Source organism: Dipodomys spectabilis, unplaced genomic scaffold (assembly GCF_019054845.1).
Source record: "Dipodomys spectabilis isolate Male_0828 unplaced genomic scaffold, ASM1905484v1 ptg000532l, whole genome shotgun sequence".
Taxonomy (NCBI): Eukaryota; Metazoa; Chordata; class Mammalia; order Rodentia; family Heteromyidae; genus Dipodomys; species Dipodomys spectabilis.
Genome location: NW_024871209.1, coordinates 1,919,178 through 1,934,673, shown reverse-complemented (window position 1 = coordinate 1,934,673; position 15,496 = coordinate 1,919,178). Strand labels below are relative to the sequence as shown.

Here is a 15,496-nt window from a genome sequence, read left to right as displayed (position 1 = left end):
CTCACTACCGAACACATTCTATGAAGCCATCATAACCCTCATCCCAAAACCAGGCAGGGACTCATCAAAGAAAGAGAACTATAGACCCATTTCTTTGATGAACATTGATGCAAAACTTCTCAACAAAATTTTGGCCAATCGACTTCAACAATTCATCCAAAAAATCATACACCACGATCAAACAGGATTCATTTCAGGGATGCAAAGCTGGTTCAATATACGCAAATCAATTAATATTATTCATCACATCAACAGGAGCAAGAATAAGAACCACATGGTTATCTCAATAGATGCAGAAAAAGCATTCGACAAGATCCAACACCCCTTTATGATGAAGGTTTTGGAAAAATTAGGAATCCATGGAACATTCCTCAATACAATAAAGGCTGTATATGCCAGCATTATACTTAATGGTGAAAAACTAAAGCCATTTCCTCTTAACTCAGGAACAAGACAAGGATGTCCACTCTCTCCACTTCTCTTCAATCTAGTATTAGAATGCCTAGCTACAGCAATAAGACAAGATGCAGACATAAAGGGGATCCAAATAGGGAAAGAAGAAATAAAACTCTCCCTCTTTGCAGATGACATGATCTTGTATTTAAAGAATCCCATAGACTCCACTCCCAAATTACTCAAGCTGATTCAAAACTTTGGCAAAGTAGCAGGTTATAAAATTAACCCCCAAAAATCAATGGCTTTTCTGTATGCCAACAATGAGAAAAGTGTGGCTGAAATTAGGAAAGCAACTCCATTTGTAATAGCCCCACAAAAAATAAAATACCTCGGAATTAACTTAACTAAAGAAGTGAAGGACCTCTATGATGAAAACTTTAAAATCTTGAAAAAGGAAATCAACACAGAACTTAAAAAATGGCAAAACCTCCCATGCTCCTGGATTGGAAAGATTAACATCGTGAAAATGGCAATACTTCCCAAGGCTATCTACAAATTCAACGCAATACCTATCAAAATTCCACCCTCATTCTTCAAGGAAATAGAAGAGGCAATCCAAAAATTCATATGGAACAATAAAAGACCCCGAATAGCAAAAACGCTCCTCAACGGAAAGAACACTGCTGGAGGAATATCAATACCAAATTTCAAACTCTACTATAAAGCCATAGTAATCAAAACAGCTTGGTATTGGCATAAGAACAGACCTCAGGACCAATGGAATAGAATTGAAAACCCAGAAATGAACCTACAGACCTATAGCCATCTAATCTTCGATAAGGGAGCTAAAACAATAGAATGGAAGACAGACAGCCTCTTCAGTAAATGGTGCTGGCAAAACTGGTTAACTACATGTAGAAAACTAAAGCTAGATCCTTATATATCACCCTGCACCAGAATCAACTCCAAATGGATCAAAGACCTTGAACTCAAAGCAGACACTCTGAAAACATTACAGGATGGAATAGGAGAAACCCTGGGTCTCCTTGGCTCAGGCTGAAATTTTCTGAATAGAGACCAGGAAACACAACAAATCAAAGAAAGGTTGGACAAATGGGATTGTATAAGGTTGCAGAGCTTCTGCAGGGCAAATGACATAGCTAGCAAGATCAATAGAAAGCCCACGGACTGGGAGAAGATCTTTACTAGCCATACAACGGACAAGGGTCTCATATCTAAAATATACTTGGAACTCAAAAAATTAAACCACCCAACAACAAATCCTCAAAGAAACAACTGCCCAATAAGTAAGTGGGCGAAAGACTTAAAGAGAAGCTTCTCTGAAGAAGAAAGAAGGATGGCCAATAGACACATGAAGAAATGTTCAACATCCCTAGCCATAAAAGAAATGCAAATCAAAACAACATTGAGATATCACCTCACTCCAGTTAGAACGGCAAAAATCAAGAACTCTAACAACAACAGATGCTGGAGGGGATGTGGACAGAAAGGAACCTTACTTCATTGTTGGTGGGAATGTAAACTTGTTCAACCACTTTGGAAAGCAGTATGGAGGTTCCTCAAAAGACTTCACATAGAGCTCCCCTATGACCCAGCAATCCCACTTTTGGGCATTTACCCTAATGTTTACAAACAAGACCACACTAAAGCTACCAGCACAACTATGTTTATTGCAGCATTATTTACCATAGCTAAGATATGGAACCAACCCAGATGCCCCTCAGTAGATGAATGGATCAAGAAAATGTGGTATATATACACAATGGAATTCTATGCCTCCATCAGAAAGAATGACATTGCCCCATTTGTTAGGAAATGGAAAAACTTGGAAAAAATTATATTAAGTGAAGTAAGCCAGGCCCAAAGAAATGTAGGTCCCATGGTTTCCCTTATTTGTAATATCTAGTATATGTATGAGTCAAGCGGAAAAGGTCAGATAATGTGATGTCAGGAAAATGAACCCTTAGATGTGTATTTTAATGTTTTTTTCTTTCATGCATGTGTTTCTAACACATTTATAAGATTATCTCTTTGTTGCTTTGTATGTCCCTCCTCCACAGTATAACCCCTGCTTTCACTATATTTGATGTCAGTATAACTTGTGGAGGAGATGGGGAAAAACCAGTTGTTTAAGGATACAGGTGGACCTGTTGCAACAATGAGAAGTACAAGTTGTCATGTCCAAAACGAGCTTTACAACGTTGGTGCGGGGGGGGGGGGGGGGGGGGGGGCGGGGGGGGGGAGGAGAAGGATTGGGATTAGGGGGGGAGGGGGGAGGCTGGGAAGGATGTGAAGGATAAACAAAGGAGGAGGCTGCAATGCTTGGTAAGAAATGTACGCATTATCCTGCCCATGTAACTGTAACTCCTCTGTACAGTATGTTCACAAATAAAATTAAATTAAATTTAAAAAAAAAAAAAGGAGTCAGTATCGAGATGGGTGATGGACATTACCAACAGTGGGGTCTTGGGATGGTTGCCTACTGCCTGGAGGGCAGTAGTATCACCTGAGCAGCGTGAGCCTGGGGTCAGCTTCCCTGGTGTCAATGATTGACAGGCTCCACGTGGACAGCCTTTCCCTGATAGGGGCATCACTGACTTCCCAGCATCCACCAGTCCTTTCAGTGACACGCCCACATGCTGAACCTACCTCCTCCTTTGCTTTCTCACCAGACCCCAGACACATTCTAAGGACCAAGTCCACTGAATGCTAGCCACTTGCATTTCCATCTCTCCCAATTCTTGCAACAATTCCCCCTAGGCAAATATTTTTGTTGCCATTCTACACATGAGGAAAAGGAGACTCAGAGGAGTTAACTGACTTGTCGATATATTGCCATTCTGTTTGGTGGATTTTGTTCCATTTCGTTTCCCTTTTTGTTACCCACATCCTTTCTCTTGTGCATGGCCTGGTGAGATCCCACCTGATATTTTATATTTTAAACTGTGCATTTTCTCCAAGCAAAAACCTGGGAGATTTAAAGTTAAATTCATAATAAGTCTGACTGTGCTAATGAAAGCCTGACTTTGGAAGTCAACTCCGAGGAAGGATGACGTTATTTAAATTCCCCTAAATTAGAAGCAAGGGTGTTCATACCTTTCCTATCACCACTTTTTATGTTAACTTACAACGTCTTCCTTTCTTTAGAAAATTATGAGGAAAAAAAACAACCTGCTTTCATTTTATAACACAGTGATAAATATCACAGTGGACTACGGGCTGTTAATTTGGCAATGAAAACGTAATCAAAGGTTTATAAAGGGTTCAGAGTGTTTTTATCTCGGTCATTAATAATTGTGTTTTATTTAACACAAGATTTCCTTTTCTTGCAGGCAGATAAGCCTGAAAGACTTCAGTAAAGTAAGTAACTATTTTGTCTTGGATTTTTAAGATGGGTGGGAGGTCATCTTTGTACCTTAAGTAGCTACAATGAACAGGATCTATTTACTTTCCTTTGTCATATTTTATTCTCACAGTAGTCCTATTCAACATGCATCTCAAGAGAAAAACTAAAGTAAAAGAAGACTCAGATTTTCAGCCGACATGCCACTCTGCCACCTGTCCATTCCTTGTTGACTGGCTCAGTTAGGAGGAAGCCAGGTCCGTGGGTCACTGCCCCGTTCCTGGCCCCTCTCCATGCTTCCAAACACCAGCATTGCCAAAGTAAAATGCTGGAAACGGCACTACACCTTTGTTTTGTTCTCAAAAAAAGACAAGGCTGCAAAGTAGTAAGAAGAAGGTAGTGTCACCAAGATCTGGGTGTAAATCACAAGGACCCACTAGTCATTGTGAACTTCAGCAAGCACCGCCACCCACCCAGAGCTCTGCTTCCTCTGCCACAAATTAGACAAAGTGACATTTCTTGGCCCTTAGAGAAGGGTGAATGCCACACCTGTGTTACATTGAGTGTTTATTGAGTCTATTTCAACACAAACAAAGAGTTACCTGCCTCAGATCAGTCCACATGGCATTATCCAGTTCCCAATGTGGAGAACTGTATATCCCGTTTATCCTTACCAAGCCCTAGCAGAAAAGCGAGGTCCTGGATAGCTAGAAAACTTCTAGGCTCGCCGGGCGCTGGTGGCTCATACCTGTAATCCTAGCTACTCAGGAGGCTAAGATCTGAGGATAGCGGTTCAAAGCCAGCCCAGGCAGGAGAGACTGTGAGACTCCTATCTCCAATAAACCACCAGAAAACCGGAAGTGGCGCTGTAGCTCAAGTGGTAGAGCACTTGCCTTGAGCTGAAGAGCTGAGGGACAGCGCCCAGGCCCAGAGTTCAAGCCCCACGACCGACAAAAAAAAAAAAAAAAAGAAAGAAAACTTCTAGGCTTCCCACTGGCAGAAGACAGGGCCAGTCCTGAAATCCCCCAGTCCAATCCTCTCCCCACAGCCATGACTCTGTTAAAAAAATAAAATGCAGAGATAGCAGGTGCCAGAGGCTCATGCCTGTATAATCCTAACAACTCGGAAGGCTGAGATCTGAGGATCACGGATCAAAGCCAGCCCAGCAGGGAAGTTGTGACACTCTTATCTCCAATAAACTACCAAATAGACAGTAGAACTGTGGCTCAAGTGGTAAAACACTAGCCATGAACAAAAGAAGCTCAGGGACCATGGCCAGGCTCTGAGTTCAAGTGCCAGGACCAGCAAAACAATAAAATGACAAAAACAAACAACCAAAACAGAGACAGCCTGGCTGAAAATATTTTTTAAAGGAAGACAGGGAGGGGGAAAGCAGGAGAAGGAAGAGAGGGAAGAAGGGAGGGAAGGAGAGAAAAAAAGAAGGGATGAGGTGTGGAAGACAAAAGGGAGACAGAGAGAGGTAATAAACCATTACCATTACTGTTTATTTTCTAACAGAAAAAAAAGCATGTTAAAGTAGAGAACCTAGAGAGATTTCACTCTACTATTCTAGTTACACATGATTTTTCAAGTTCAGAGCCCTCAAGCAAAAGCTCAGCTGGGTTTTGATGTACTAAAAGGACAGCCCCCCTCGCTGCAGGCTTCGGCAGTATTTATGGGCCACCTTCCCTCTCCTTTGAGGCCCCTGAGATCTCAGGTGCATCTGATTGAGCTCTTTGAACTCAGGTTCAAAGTCCCCAGGAAGACTCAGTGGGGAGACTAGAAATCACTCATTCGAATGGATTCACAGCCTTTTCGGTTTAATCCCTAGACTTACTTTGCTTTGCTATCTGTCTTGAAATGGAACCCTAAGGGACGCCAAGTTCCTTCAAACAAAGGAGCCTGTCTGTTGGCTAGTTTCAGACAAGACTAGAGGTTTCTTATCTATGAAGCAAGAGACCTGGGCTCAAGGTCACCTTAGCTGCATGATATCTTAGGAACCTCAGTAAATGGCCCGCCTCTCCGGATCTCTTCTGTACATCAGTGATTTTTAATGTTTCTTAGACTTCAGAAACCTGTGAAAATATGTGACCTCATCCAACAAAAACAGTGTGCATATTGACTCTGTGGCATAGAACTGTATCATAAGGCAACTTTTGTATGTATGTTTTTGCTGGTATACTGGTATTGGTAATGGGGCCCGGCACCTGCTCAACTTGCTTGATCACGGTTGACGCTGTACCACTTGAACAATGTCTCTAGCCTGACTTTTTGTTGATTAGAAATAGAGTCTCTTGGACTTTTCTGCCTGGGCTGGCTTTGAGTCTCGATCCTCTAGTCTTGGTCTCCTCAGCAGCTAGGATCACTGGCACTCAGCTTTAGGGCCATTATTGTGGTCCTTTGTAATGTCTAGCTTCAGGCATACATATAGTATAATCTTATTCCACTCTCTGTATTTATTTATTTAGTTAGTTAGTTGGTTAGTTGTATGGCTTGAACTCAGCACTGTTCTGAGCCTCTTTGTGCTCAAGTCTAGTGCTCTACCACTTGAGCCACAGCACCACTTCCGGTTTTTGTGTGGTTAATTGGAGATGAGTCACATGGTGGCTTTTCTACCTGGGCTGCCATACAATCCTCCACTCTCAGCCTCCTGAGTAGGTAGGATTATAGATGTGAGCCAGCTGTTCCTGGCGTCTATACATATTTACAATGCCTCATAATATCCCAGTAAATGAGTATAGCACCAAATTAACTATTATCACTTATCTGGGAATGTAGTTTGTGTCTAGTGATTTGAAACTTTAAGAATGATACACTGAACAGCCTTATACATAGAGCTTGCACCAAATTTGGGGGTGGTTCTTAGAACAAGATTATCATCAAGGCAATTAATAGAGAAGGATCATCATATTTCTAAGCTCTTGATAACTATGGATTAATTGTCCTCTGAATGAGAACAATCCATCATGCACAAACAGACATCCTGCTTGTCTGTTACATTGTATGAAGAGTATACAATTTTGATTTGTTAGGTGCTTTAGACATTGTTAGAACAACATTTACACTAACAAAATATTTTCCCCAATTGTAACAACCAAGTGCTCCAAAACCACATAGTATTATATTAAATTCCCTATCATCCAAAGTCATTCACCATTATTTTGTCTTCATTTAATATAGGTCGTTGGAGTGGATGAAGGTAAATGGTTGACATTCATTTTCTTACCCCAATGCTGTTAGAATAAGTTCTGCCACTAAGTTTGTTGTACTAGTTACTATGTGAAAAGATGGTTCTGAAGCCTTGCATATATGAATGTGCTTACAGAGCCAGACAGGCCTAGGGCCTCAGAGTCATTTCAAAAGTCCTCAGGCCTAAACAGCTACACATGCACTCAACCTTGTATCCTAAAGCAGAACTTTCTTTTTTCTCCACACCTTCTGTGCTCTCTGAAATATTCATATTGGTCTGTGTGCATGCTTATTTGCCATCTCTTTCCACTGGAATGTAAGAAACGAATCTGTCTTCTCTTGTCTAACTCCAGATTTTGACTGAGTCCCTGTCCCATTGAAGTGGTCAATGAGACAATATGGATGAATGGATGGGTGAATGGGTGGATGGATGGATGGGTGGATGGGTGGATGGATGGATGGGTGGATGGGTGGATGTATAGATGGGTGGGTGGATGGATGGATGAATGGATGGATGGATGGAGGGGAATATTGCCAGTATAGAATAACCCTTAAAATCTCTTCCACTGTGGTGGTTTATGTATCTGAGAAATTCGACAATGCATGCTCCACACTGTACACATTTGGTGCAAGCTTGCATAGCATGGTCTTCCCAGAGGATGTCCCCAGAACTAAGAAAGTTGGGGAAAACAGTTTCTTTCTTTCTTTTTTTTTTGCCAGTCATGGAGCTTGAAGTCAGGACCTGGGCACTGTCCCTGAGCTTCTTTTGCTCAAGGCTAGCATGCTACCACTTGAGCCACAGTGCCACTTCTGGATTTTTCTGTGTATGTGGCACTGAGGAATTGAACCCAGGGCTTCAAGCATGCTAGGCAAGCACTCGACCACTGAGCCACCTTCCAAGCCTTGAAAAATAGTTTCTAACCAGAGATTGATTATTTGGATGAATAGCTGTTACAGTGGGTTTCTAGTGGTCCACAGTCCTTTCCAAGCATAACCTGACTGAATTGTGTCCTGTCTTTAGATTCTCATCATCTGACAAGGCTAGTGCCATCTTACCCCTCTCAGAACACTCAGAAGATTGCAGCTGCCATTGCTAGGTAAGGAGCCAGGATTCTTCACCAGGGTCCCCACTCAGGGGTCTGCGGGGGCAGAGGGGGGCATGTACCATCAGGGACACTGACTTCTGAGAAACAGAAGCAATCTTTATCCCTGGACTTTGGAGCCCATAGTAAGGTCCAAGGGAAACCTGTGAATCCGAGCTGCGATGGCGTCTAATTCTGTTCCTCCTGCAATTTCTAACTCACTGGGGGGTAGATACGTATGGAGGCTTTTAAAGAACTGAGTGTCAACTGGAAAAGATGAACTGAGATGGATGCTGATCCACCTGGGAGGACAAGTTATTTGCTCCCAGCAAATGTGATGACAACAACAAAGCTGTTAGGGGAGCTTGACCAGTCGAAATTACTGAGCACTGAGAATGTCTGGTTAAATAACTGTCTGATTAGGTTATTGTAATAGCTGCCAACCCAACTGAGAAGCTAAAGAAGCAATAGGCTGTAAATTAACCTCACTTACTCAAAACCCACGGCTTCCAACCTTAGAGCCCTGAGACCCTCACCATCCAACTCTGCCCAATGGCTCTGACCTGGCTTAGGTCACACTGCTCTCGCACCGTGCTCTGAGCTTCATCCCAGGCCCTCCAGCCACCATGCTGTCCTTAGCAGAGTGTCTCCAGGCATGCTCCTCTGCCTGAACCCTTCTTCCCACCCCGCTACTAGGTGGAAAACTCTGAATCCAGCACATAGTCCTTACCTACTGCCCAGATGCCAGAAATAAAATACTGGGGAGTCGCCAAACTACTCAAGAGGCTCTGATCGGAGGATCCTTGTTTGAAGCCAGCTTGGGCAGACAAATCCGAGAAACTCTTATCTCCAAGTAGACAACAAAAATAATAAAACAAAACAAAAAACTAGAAATGAAGATGTAACTTCGGTGGTAAAAAGCCAAGCAAGAATATGAGGCCCTGAGTTCAACTCCCAGTAATCTCTCCCTCCCCATCCCCTCCCCTCTCTGTCACACACAGACACACAGACACAGACACACACATACACACATACACACACACAGAGTTCCAGGGAGGCAGTCTTTTACCACTAACGTCAAGTCTAATTCCATGAATCACAGCTTTCCCTGATGGTGGGTGCCTTTTATTTATCCAGTAATGTTTTTAACTGGGAATATATTGTGTTCGTGGTGGACTAGAATAGTGGTCGGGAGGTGATCTACAGGAGTCCGGCTGCAGGTGGCAATGCCCAGAGCATGTCACTCACTGTCCTAGGTGACAAGTGTGGACAGAAGCCAGACAAGTAGCAACAGACGGAAAAATGTCAGCTCCCTTCTCCTCACTCATTTTCTTGCTTTGTCCTATTTTGTACCTCCAGGAACTTCATTCTCACTCTGTTCCAACTATTGTTTTGTGGCTCTTTGTTTAAGTCCCAACTGACACTCTCTTAATGTAATTTTCTAAAAGAAAAAAGTCAGTCATATTGTATTTTACCAGCAGTAGTAATTTATTTAATGTGCTTCTGGCTTCTTTGTGTTTGTCTGTTTAATCTGTTCAATAAAATCACCTTGTTTTGGTTCCTCTTTAAACTGGCTGCTCCTTGTAAGTCCCCTTTTTGAAGCTGTACCTCTCTAGCAATAGGAAGTGTTGGTATTCCTCAGAATTCAGCTGAGCCGCTCTTTTCTGTCACTCTCAGCCTGGATGCGTTCATTCCCCTCAGTGCGGAATGTGAACCCTACCTGGATAATTTCCACATCTCTACTTTGACGTCGTCTCTCATCTCCAACCTTCTATTTCCAGCTGCCACCCACTGGGTACTTTCCCTGGGACAGGCCACAGGAGTCACAAACTGGTTGTGCTGAAAGTTGAATTCTGCCTTTCCACATTCCTCATTCCCAAACCAGCAGCATCCTCCTGCAGACTTCTCACCCAGGCACGTGCCCTTTCCTGCTGTCCCTCTTCCCATCCTATCCTTGGCCAATCCCGAAGGTCCATCTCCAAATCCTATCTACCCATGTCTCTCCCATTTTCCCAGCTCTCAGATCAGCTCCTGGCTGGCCTATTGCAAGTAGTGTTTTAATCATATTAGGGATCTCTCTACCCAACCTCGCATCTGTGCGGAGCTATTTCCTGGAGCTTGCAGAGTACGCCATGTTTTCCTGCCTCTAAGCTTGTTTACATGATGTTCCGGGAACATGTTCCCCTCCCCAGATTTCTTCCTGCCCTTCAGGAGTCAGCACGCTAGCTCTCTGTGGAGAACCAGAGCCATTCTGTGTGTGTTCGATTCCTTCCACCACCACGGGAGCTGATTCTGTCAACGCCTTTCCTATGACATTCACCAGGGACATAAGGATCGGGGCAGAAGTATGCCTTCCCTGGGCAAAGTCTGTGTCTCATTCATACCCCATCTTACATCTCGTAAGTGCTCAGCCAGAATGTGTTCATTAAGTGGAAGGGTCATCATTTTCTCTCATGGAGTCAGTGGTTGGACTTCGTTGCTTCTATCCTACTATGTACTTCAGACTAGAACATCCTCAGAGGCTACTCCCCCTTTTGCAGCATTTCCTACAATTACTGAAACATTAGAGCAGAGAAACTGCATTGCTTTTTTCCCCCCTCAGCTATTTACCAAGACTGCACACTGGCTCCCAGGAAAGGGAATCTGGCTTGTGCCGTTGAGAGCGTGGATCTTGGAAGTGCAACCTGTGCCGACAGCATCACGTGATGGTCACGTGACCGGTGGCATTTTTTAACTACAAAGCAACTTAGAAGGTCCCAGGCCTTTGTTGGATCCACAAAAACCAGACCCACGCTCAGTTGATTTCACTGGTGCTAGAAAAAGGTCACGTTTCATTTAATTAACCCAGAAGGCCTTAGTCAATAGCATAATCCTTGGACTAGTGTGTGCCCCATCTAATTAGGTTTAATTCTATTAGCACCTGGAGCTCATATCGACAGTACTGACCACAATACAAAACGAACCTGAAAATTAGATTTGGGTGCAGAGTGCAACCTTTGGTGAATAGTCCCGGCAATAGATATTGCTATTTTGATTAAAGCTTTAATAATCCTTCTTTATGGAATTCTTTATAATTTGCCACAAAGTGTTCTCACCCAGCTCAGATTTCAAGAAGGATGAAATCTGTATACCCTTCTTCCGGCTCTGACTGACTCTCAATCAGAAAATAGTTTCTATGGAATCTTAGCTCCAAACAAGTGCTCGTTGCTGTGAGTGTAACTAGAAGGCAAGTCTAAGCTCCTGGCTTTGAAAAGTAAATTCACACACACACACACACACACACACCACACAATGTCCTTACTAAAATGAAATAGGAATAACTGATGTGGAATTTATTGCACATCTAATATGTGTCAATCTTGAGAAAGGAGAAGAGACAATATCTTGTTGCCTTACAAAATTGACAATTCCTTTAGTATATGCAGTAAAACACGAAATATTTTATAAATGCAACTTCAGGACACTCATTTACTGTGTTCCTAAGAAAAATTCCATTCACTATAGAAATTCTAACATTATATCAATTCTGGAATTTCCTTTAGCTCTTCATTCATGCCAAACAGCTGCAATATGCAAGACAGAGGTAAGAATACTTTAAGAAATTGGGAAGCAAACAGGTAAGCCATCACACTGTAATATTTCTACTGGGCCAGACTTTGTGAGCCTGAGTCACTGAGCTGATATACAGAGATGTGATTAGCTCTTTTTCACTGAGTGATAGTATTTTGTTGGGCTTATATGACAATTTCAATATTAATAATTTTTATTTTACTGTCTAATAAAATAGATCCCTTAGGGCAGTTTCCATTTTCCCCCTCTTATGAACATCACTATGTCACGAATCCAGGAGCTAAATGAACCCAGAAAGGGCTTTACTTCTGGGAGGGGGGGAGGTGGAGGTTGAAAATATGCTGCTGAGATAGAAATTTTGTAAGCTAGATAGAAACCCAGAGTCTTAGCGAGAAAGATAAAAACCAAGCACCAGAGGCTGGGAAGGTGGCTCAGTGGTAGAGTGCTTGCATTGCATGCATGAGGCCCTGGGTTCGATTCTTCAGCACCAAATATGCAAAAAGAAAAAAGCCGGAAGTGGTGCTGTGGCTCAAGTGGTAGAGCGCTCGCCTTGAGCTGAAGAGCTGAGGGACAGCGCCCAGGCCCAGAGTTCAGGCCCCACGACCAGACCCAAAAAAATAAAAATAAAAAGCAAGTACCAGTACACAGTAGGGGACACTGGAGACAGGTCCCCCAAGCACCCCATGGCCTGAGAGGATTACCCTTGCTCTCAACGTATCTCAGAGGAAGTGTGGGTCCCTGAAGAAGCCTGGAGTGAACACACAATGTATCTTGGCCTCCATTGCTTCTTTTAGACAACAGGCATCCCACAAGCATATGACTCTTATACAAAATAGAGCTGGGCCCTAAAGAGACACCATGGAGATAGCGCCATGCTTCCGCTGATCAGTGCCTCGGTACCTGCAAGGAGCCCCTAGCAGCTTTCTGACGGGACATGTGTTTTACTGAGTAAAAATGCATCCACAGACCCCTAGATCTTGGCAACATTAGATGTGCAGAAAGCAATGCTCCAACTGGACACTGGTCAAATTCCCAGTCCGATAAGGTCTTTAGAGCACATTGGTTCTAAAGCAATTGCCCATGGATGGGCTTCCAAATAGAACAGTGAAGCCTACAGCGCTATAGATATAGATGTTTTGGTCTTCATCTCACAAACAAGGAAAGAATTTTGGAAATGATTAATTTTTCTGGATAATTTAGTCATCCTTTAATAAACACATGACTCCATTCCCTGATAAATTAATTCAAGCTAAGCTGTGAGGAGACCAAAGAGATAGCTCTCAAAAGAAAATAAAAGATGTATCTGATATGTTGGAAGAGGGTGCAAAAAGTGTCTGGTGTGTACTCCAGAATAGGTTGAATATCATTCTGTAACTTTGACATGAATGATGATTTTTTTGTTGTTGTTTTGGTTTGAGATTTTGTTAACTAATGTTTTCTTTTTTTAAAAAATGTCTTTTTCCTTTATAAATTTTTTTAATGTATGTAAGGCTAAAGCAAAGCCTGCTAATAACTACTAGTGGAACGAAACATTTTATCGTAAGTGACAACGGAAAGATCTATACTTGTGTTTCTCTCGTGCTATTAGCCATAGTCACTGGTGGCATTTATCAAATGACCAGCACAGGCCAGGATCAGTGTTAAAACCATTACGTGGGAATCTTTCAATATTAGCAATCATTGATTTTACACCCCATACCTGTTCTGATTCGGCTGCCCTGTCTCATGTGTCGCCAACCACCTTGCGGAATCCTCTCCTGCTTGCTCAGCACCAGGCTCTTCATGGCTACAAGCCACCCTTTCCCAGGTGGAAGTCCTAATGTATAGGGTGGCAAATCCCAAATGTAATGTTTCCTATATAAAGAACTTCTCCAAGTTTGGCTATTTCTGTTATTTTTAAAGCAAAAGCCATTGATTATTTGAGGTGGGATATACTCATACTTTGAATTTTACTCAGACCACAGGGATCCATGAGGCTTTCAGAAGAAAGTTTTGGGGGAAAGTTCTTCTGACTTGGTGTGTGTGTGTGTGTGTGTGTGTGTGTGTGCATGCGTGTGCGCGCGCACGCACGCATGCGTGTGTGGATTCGTTTCACTCTCTGAACAGACTCTAAAGGCATAACTGTTTCCAAATGCTCTTTTTCTTTAACTGGGACTTTTTAAATATTAAAGCAAGGCATTCAGCTTGGAAACATAATAAATCAGTTGACAAAATATCATGAAAAACTCATAATCACTGAATTTTGCCTGAAGTTCAGGCTGGGTGATAGAGACAGTGAACATGGTGACTTTCCTCTAACACGTGCATTCTTATGCTTCAAAACATGTTGAAACCATTGTTGTAGACAGTTAAATAATAAACTATTTTGTATTTCTTCCTATAATTACTCTTTGTTCAAGACTGGGACTCGAATTTGGCATCTGATACTTTTGCTCATTGGTTGACGCTCTACCACAGGAGTCACGCCTCCAACCCTGCCTCCTACAATTTTATTTTAATGAAAACTTTGAAAGTAACTTTTTGTGAATTTTATATTGTTAGTATAAAAGTAATGTACAAGCCAGGCACCAGTGGCTCACACTTGTAATCCTAGGTACTAAGGAGGCTGAGATCTGAGGATCTCGGTTCAAAGCCAGCCTGAACAGGAAAGTCCATGAGACTTTCATCTCCAATAAACCATCAGAAAACTGGAAGTGGTGCTGTGGCTCAAGAGGTAGAGCGCTCACCTTGAGCTGAAGAGCTAAGGGACAGCACCAGGCCCAGAGTGCAAGCCTCTCTACTGACAAAACAATAATAATAATAATAATAATAAAAGTAAGGTAGGAGGGATCATAGTTGTATAAGGTAATGAGTACATTTCTTCATGGACCATGTCACCACTTCCCTTGCTCTAAAATCATTTTTTCCCGTCCATAACAACCCTATAAGTTTTCTCTTGGTTACAATTTGCCTGGTCTATAGTCCTCTATTCTTTGACTTGTGATCTTTATGTTCTATTGTATTTTAAGCCTGCAATTAGCACACCACCAGAGTTTTTAGGCCAACCTACATATGACTTTTAAAGGCTAAGGTTGCACCTTTGATATTTATTGTGGTTATTAATAACTCATATCTATTTTTACATATTTTATATCTCTTAACTGCCTACCTTTTACTGGATTTTTAGGCCAACATATATGTCAGTTTAAGCTAGGAATAACTAATCATAAGACCTTGAGATATAAATAAAATCCTAGACAAAATGATATGTGGAACAGAAGTAATCATTGTGGGACAAATATATAAGCATTAATGATTTAATTCAGACTTAAAAATAGAACAAAGTTGAAATCCTACTTGGTAGCTTGACAAGAACTTTGAAAGAATGCTAAATGGAGCACCTGCTAATATTTACACACCAATTACCTCAACATTTAGATTTTATCTGAATTGATTCTGCTCCCTGACATCCAAAACCCAGCCCCTCTATAAGATTAAAGATACCTTTAATATTTTCCTGTAGTGTTACCTCTGACTGGGATTTTTTTTTAGAATAAGATGGTCATAATGAGAATTTATGTGTGTCTAAGTATTGCAGAAAACTGATCACTTAAAATTCAAAATACTTTTATTATACTAAGACAATTTCAGCCAATTTATGACCTGAAAAATATGAGTAAAGCAAAAGGCATCATGCCTAATAAAAGTTTAGTTAATAAGTAATAATGTAAAACTTGGGAAATGGTACAGAATTCAAACCCTTGAAGTATTTAAATTTTTTTGGTATTGTTTGGGAAGAAAATCTGAAACTGCAGGTATACTTTAACCTCCTAATGGTAACCAACAGAAGACTATTTTTGGAATGTATAGGAACCATTCTTTCAGTATTAACAAATGCATTACTGACCATTTCATC

The 15,496-nt window shown here is 41.8% G+C and overlaps 1 protein-coding gene across 1 annotated transcript in view; it reads left to right on the top strand.

Annotated features, from left to right (window-relative positions):
• Window positions 1-15,496, top strand: part of Clnk (cytokine dependent hematopoietic cell linker) — a 127,210-nt gene that overhangs the window by 104,432 nt on the left and 7,282 nt on the right. Inside the window, exons 11-14 of the mRNA XM_042670301.1 lie at window positions 3,750-3,777; window positions 6,941-6,959; window positions 7,971-8,046; window positions 11,574-11,614. Of these exons, the coding sequence (XP_042526235.1) occupies window positions 3,750-3,777; window positions 6,941-6,959; window positions 7,971-8,046; window positions 11,574-11,614 (164 nt within the window). The remainder of the gene's footprint in view (window positions 1-3,749; window positions 3,778-6,940; window positions 6,960-7,970; window positions 8,047-11,573; window positions 11,615-15,496) is intronic.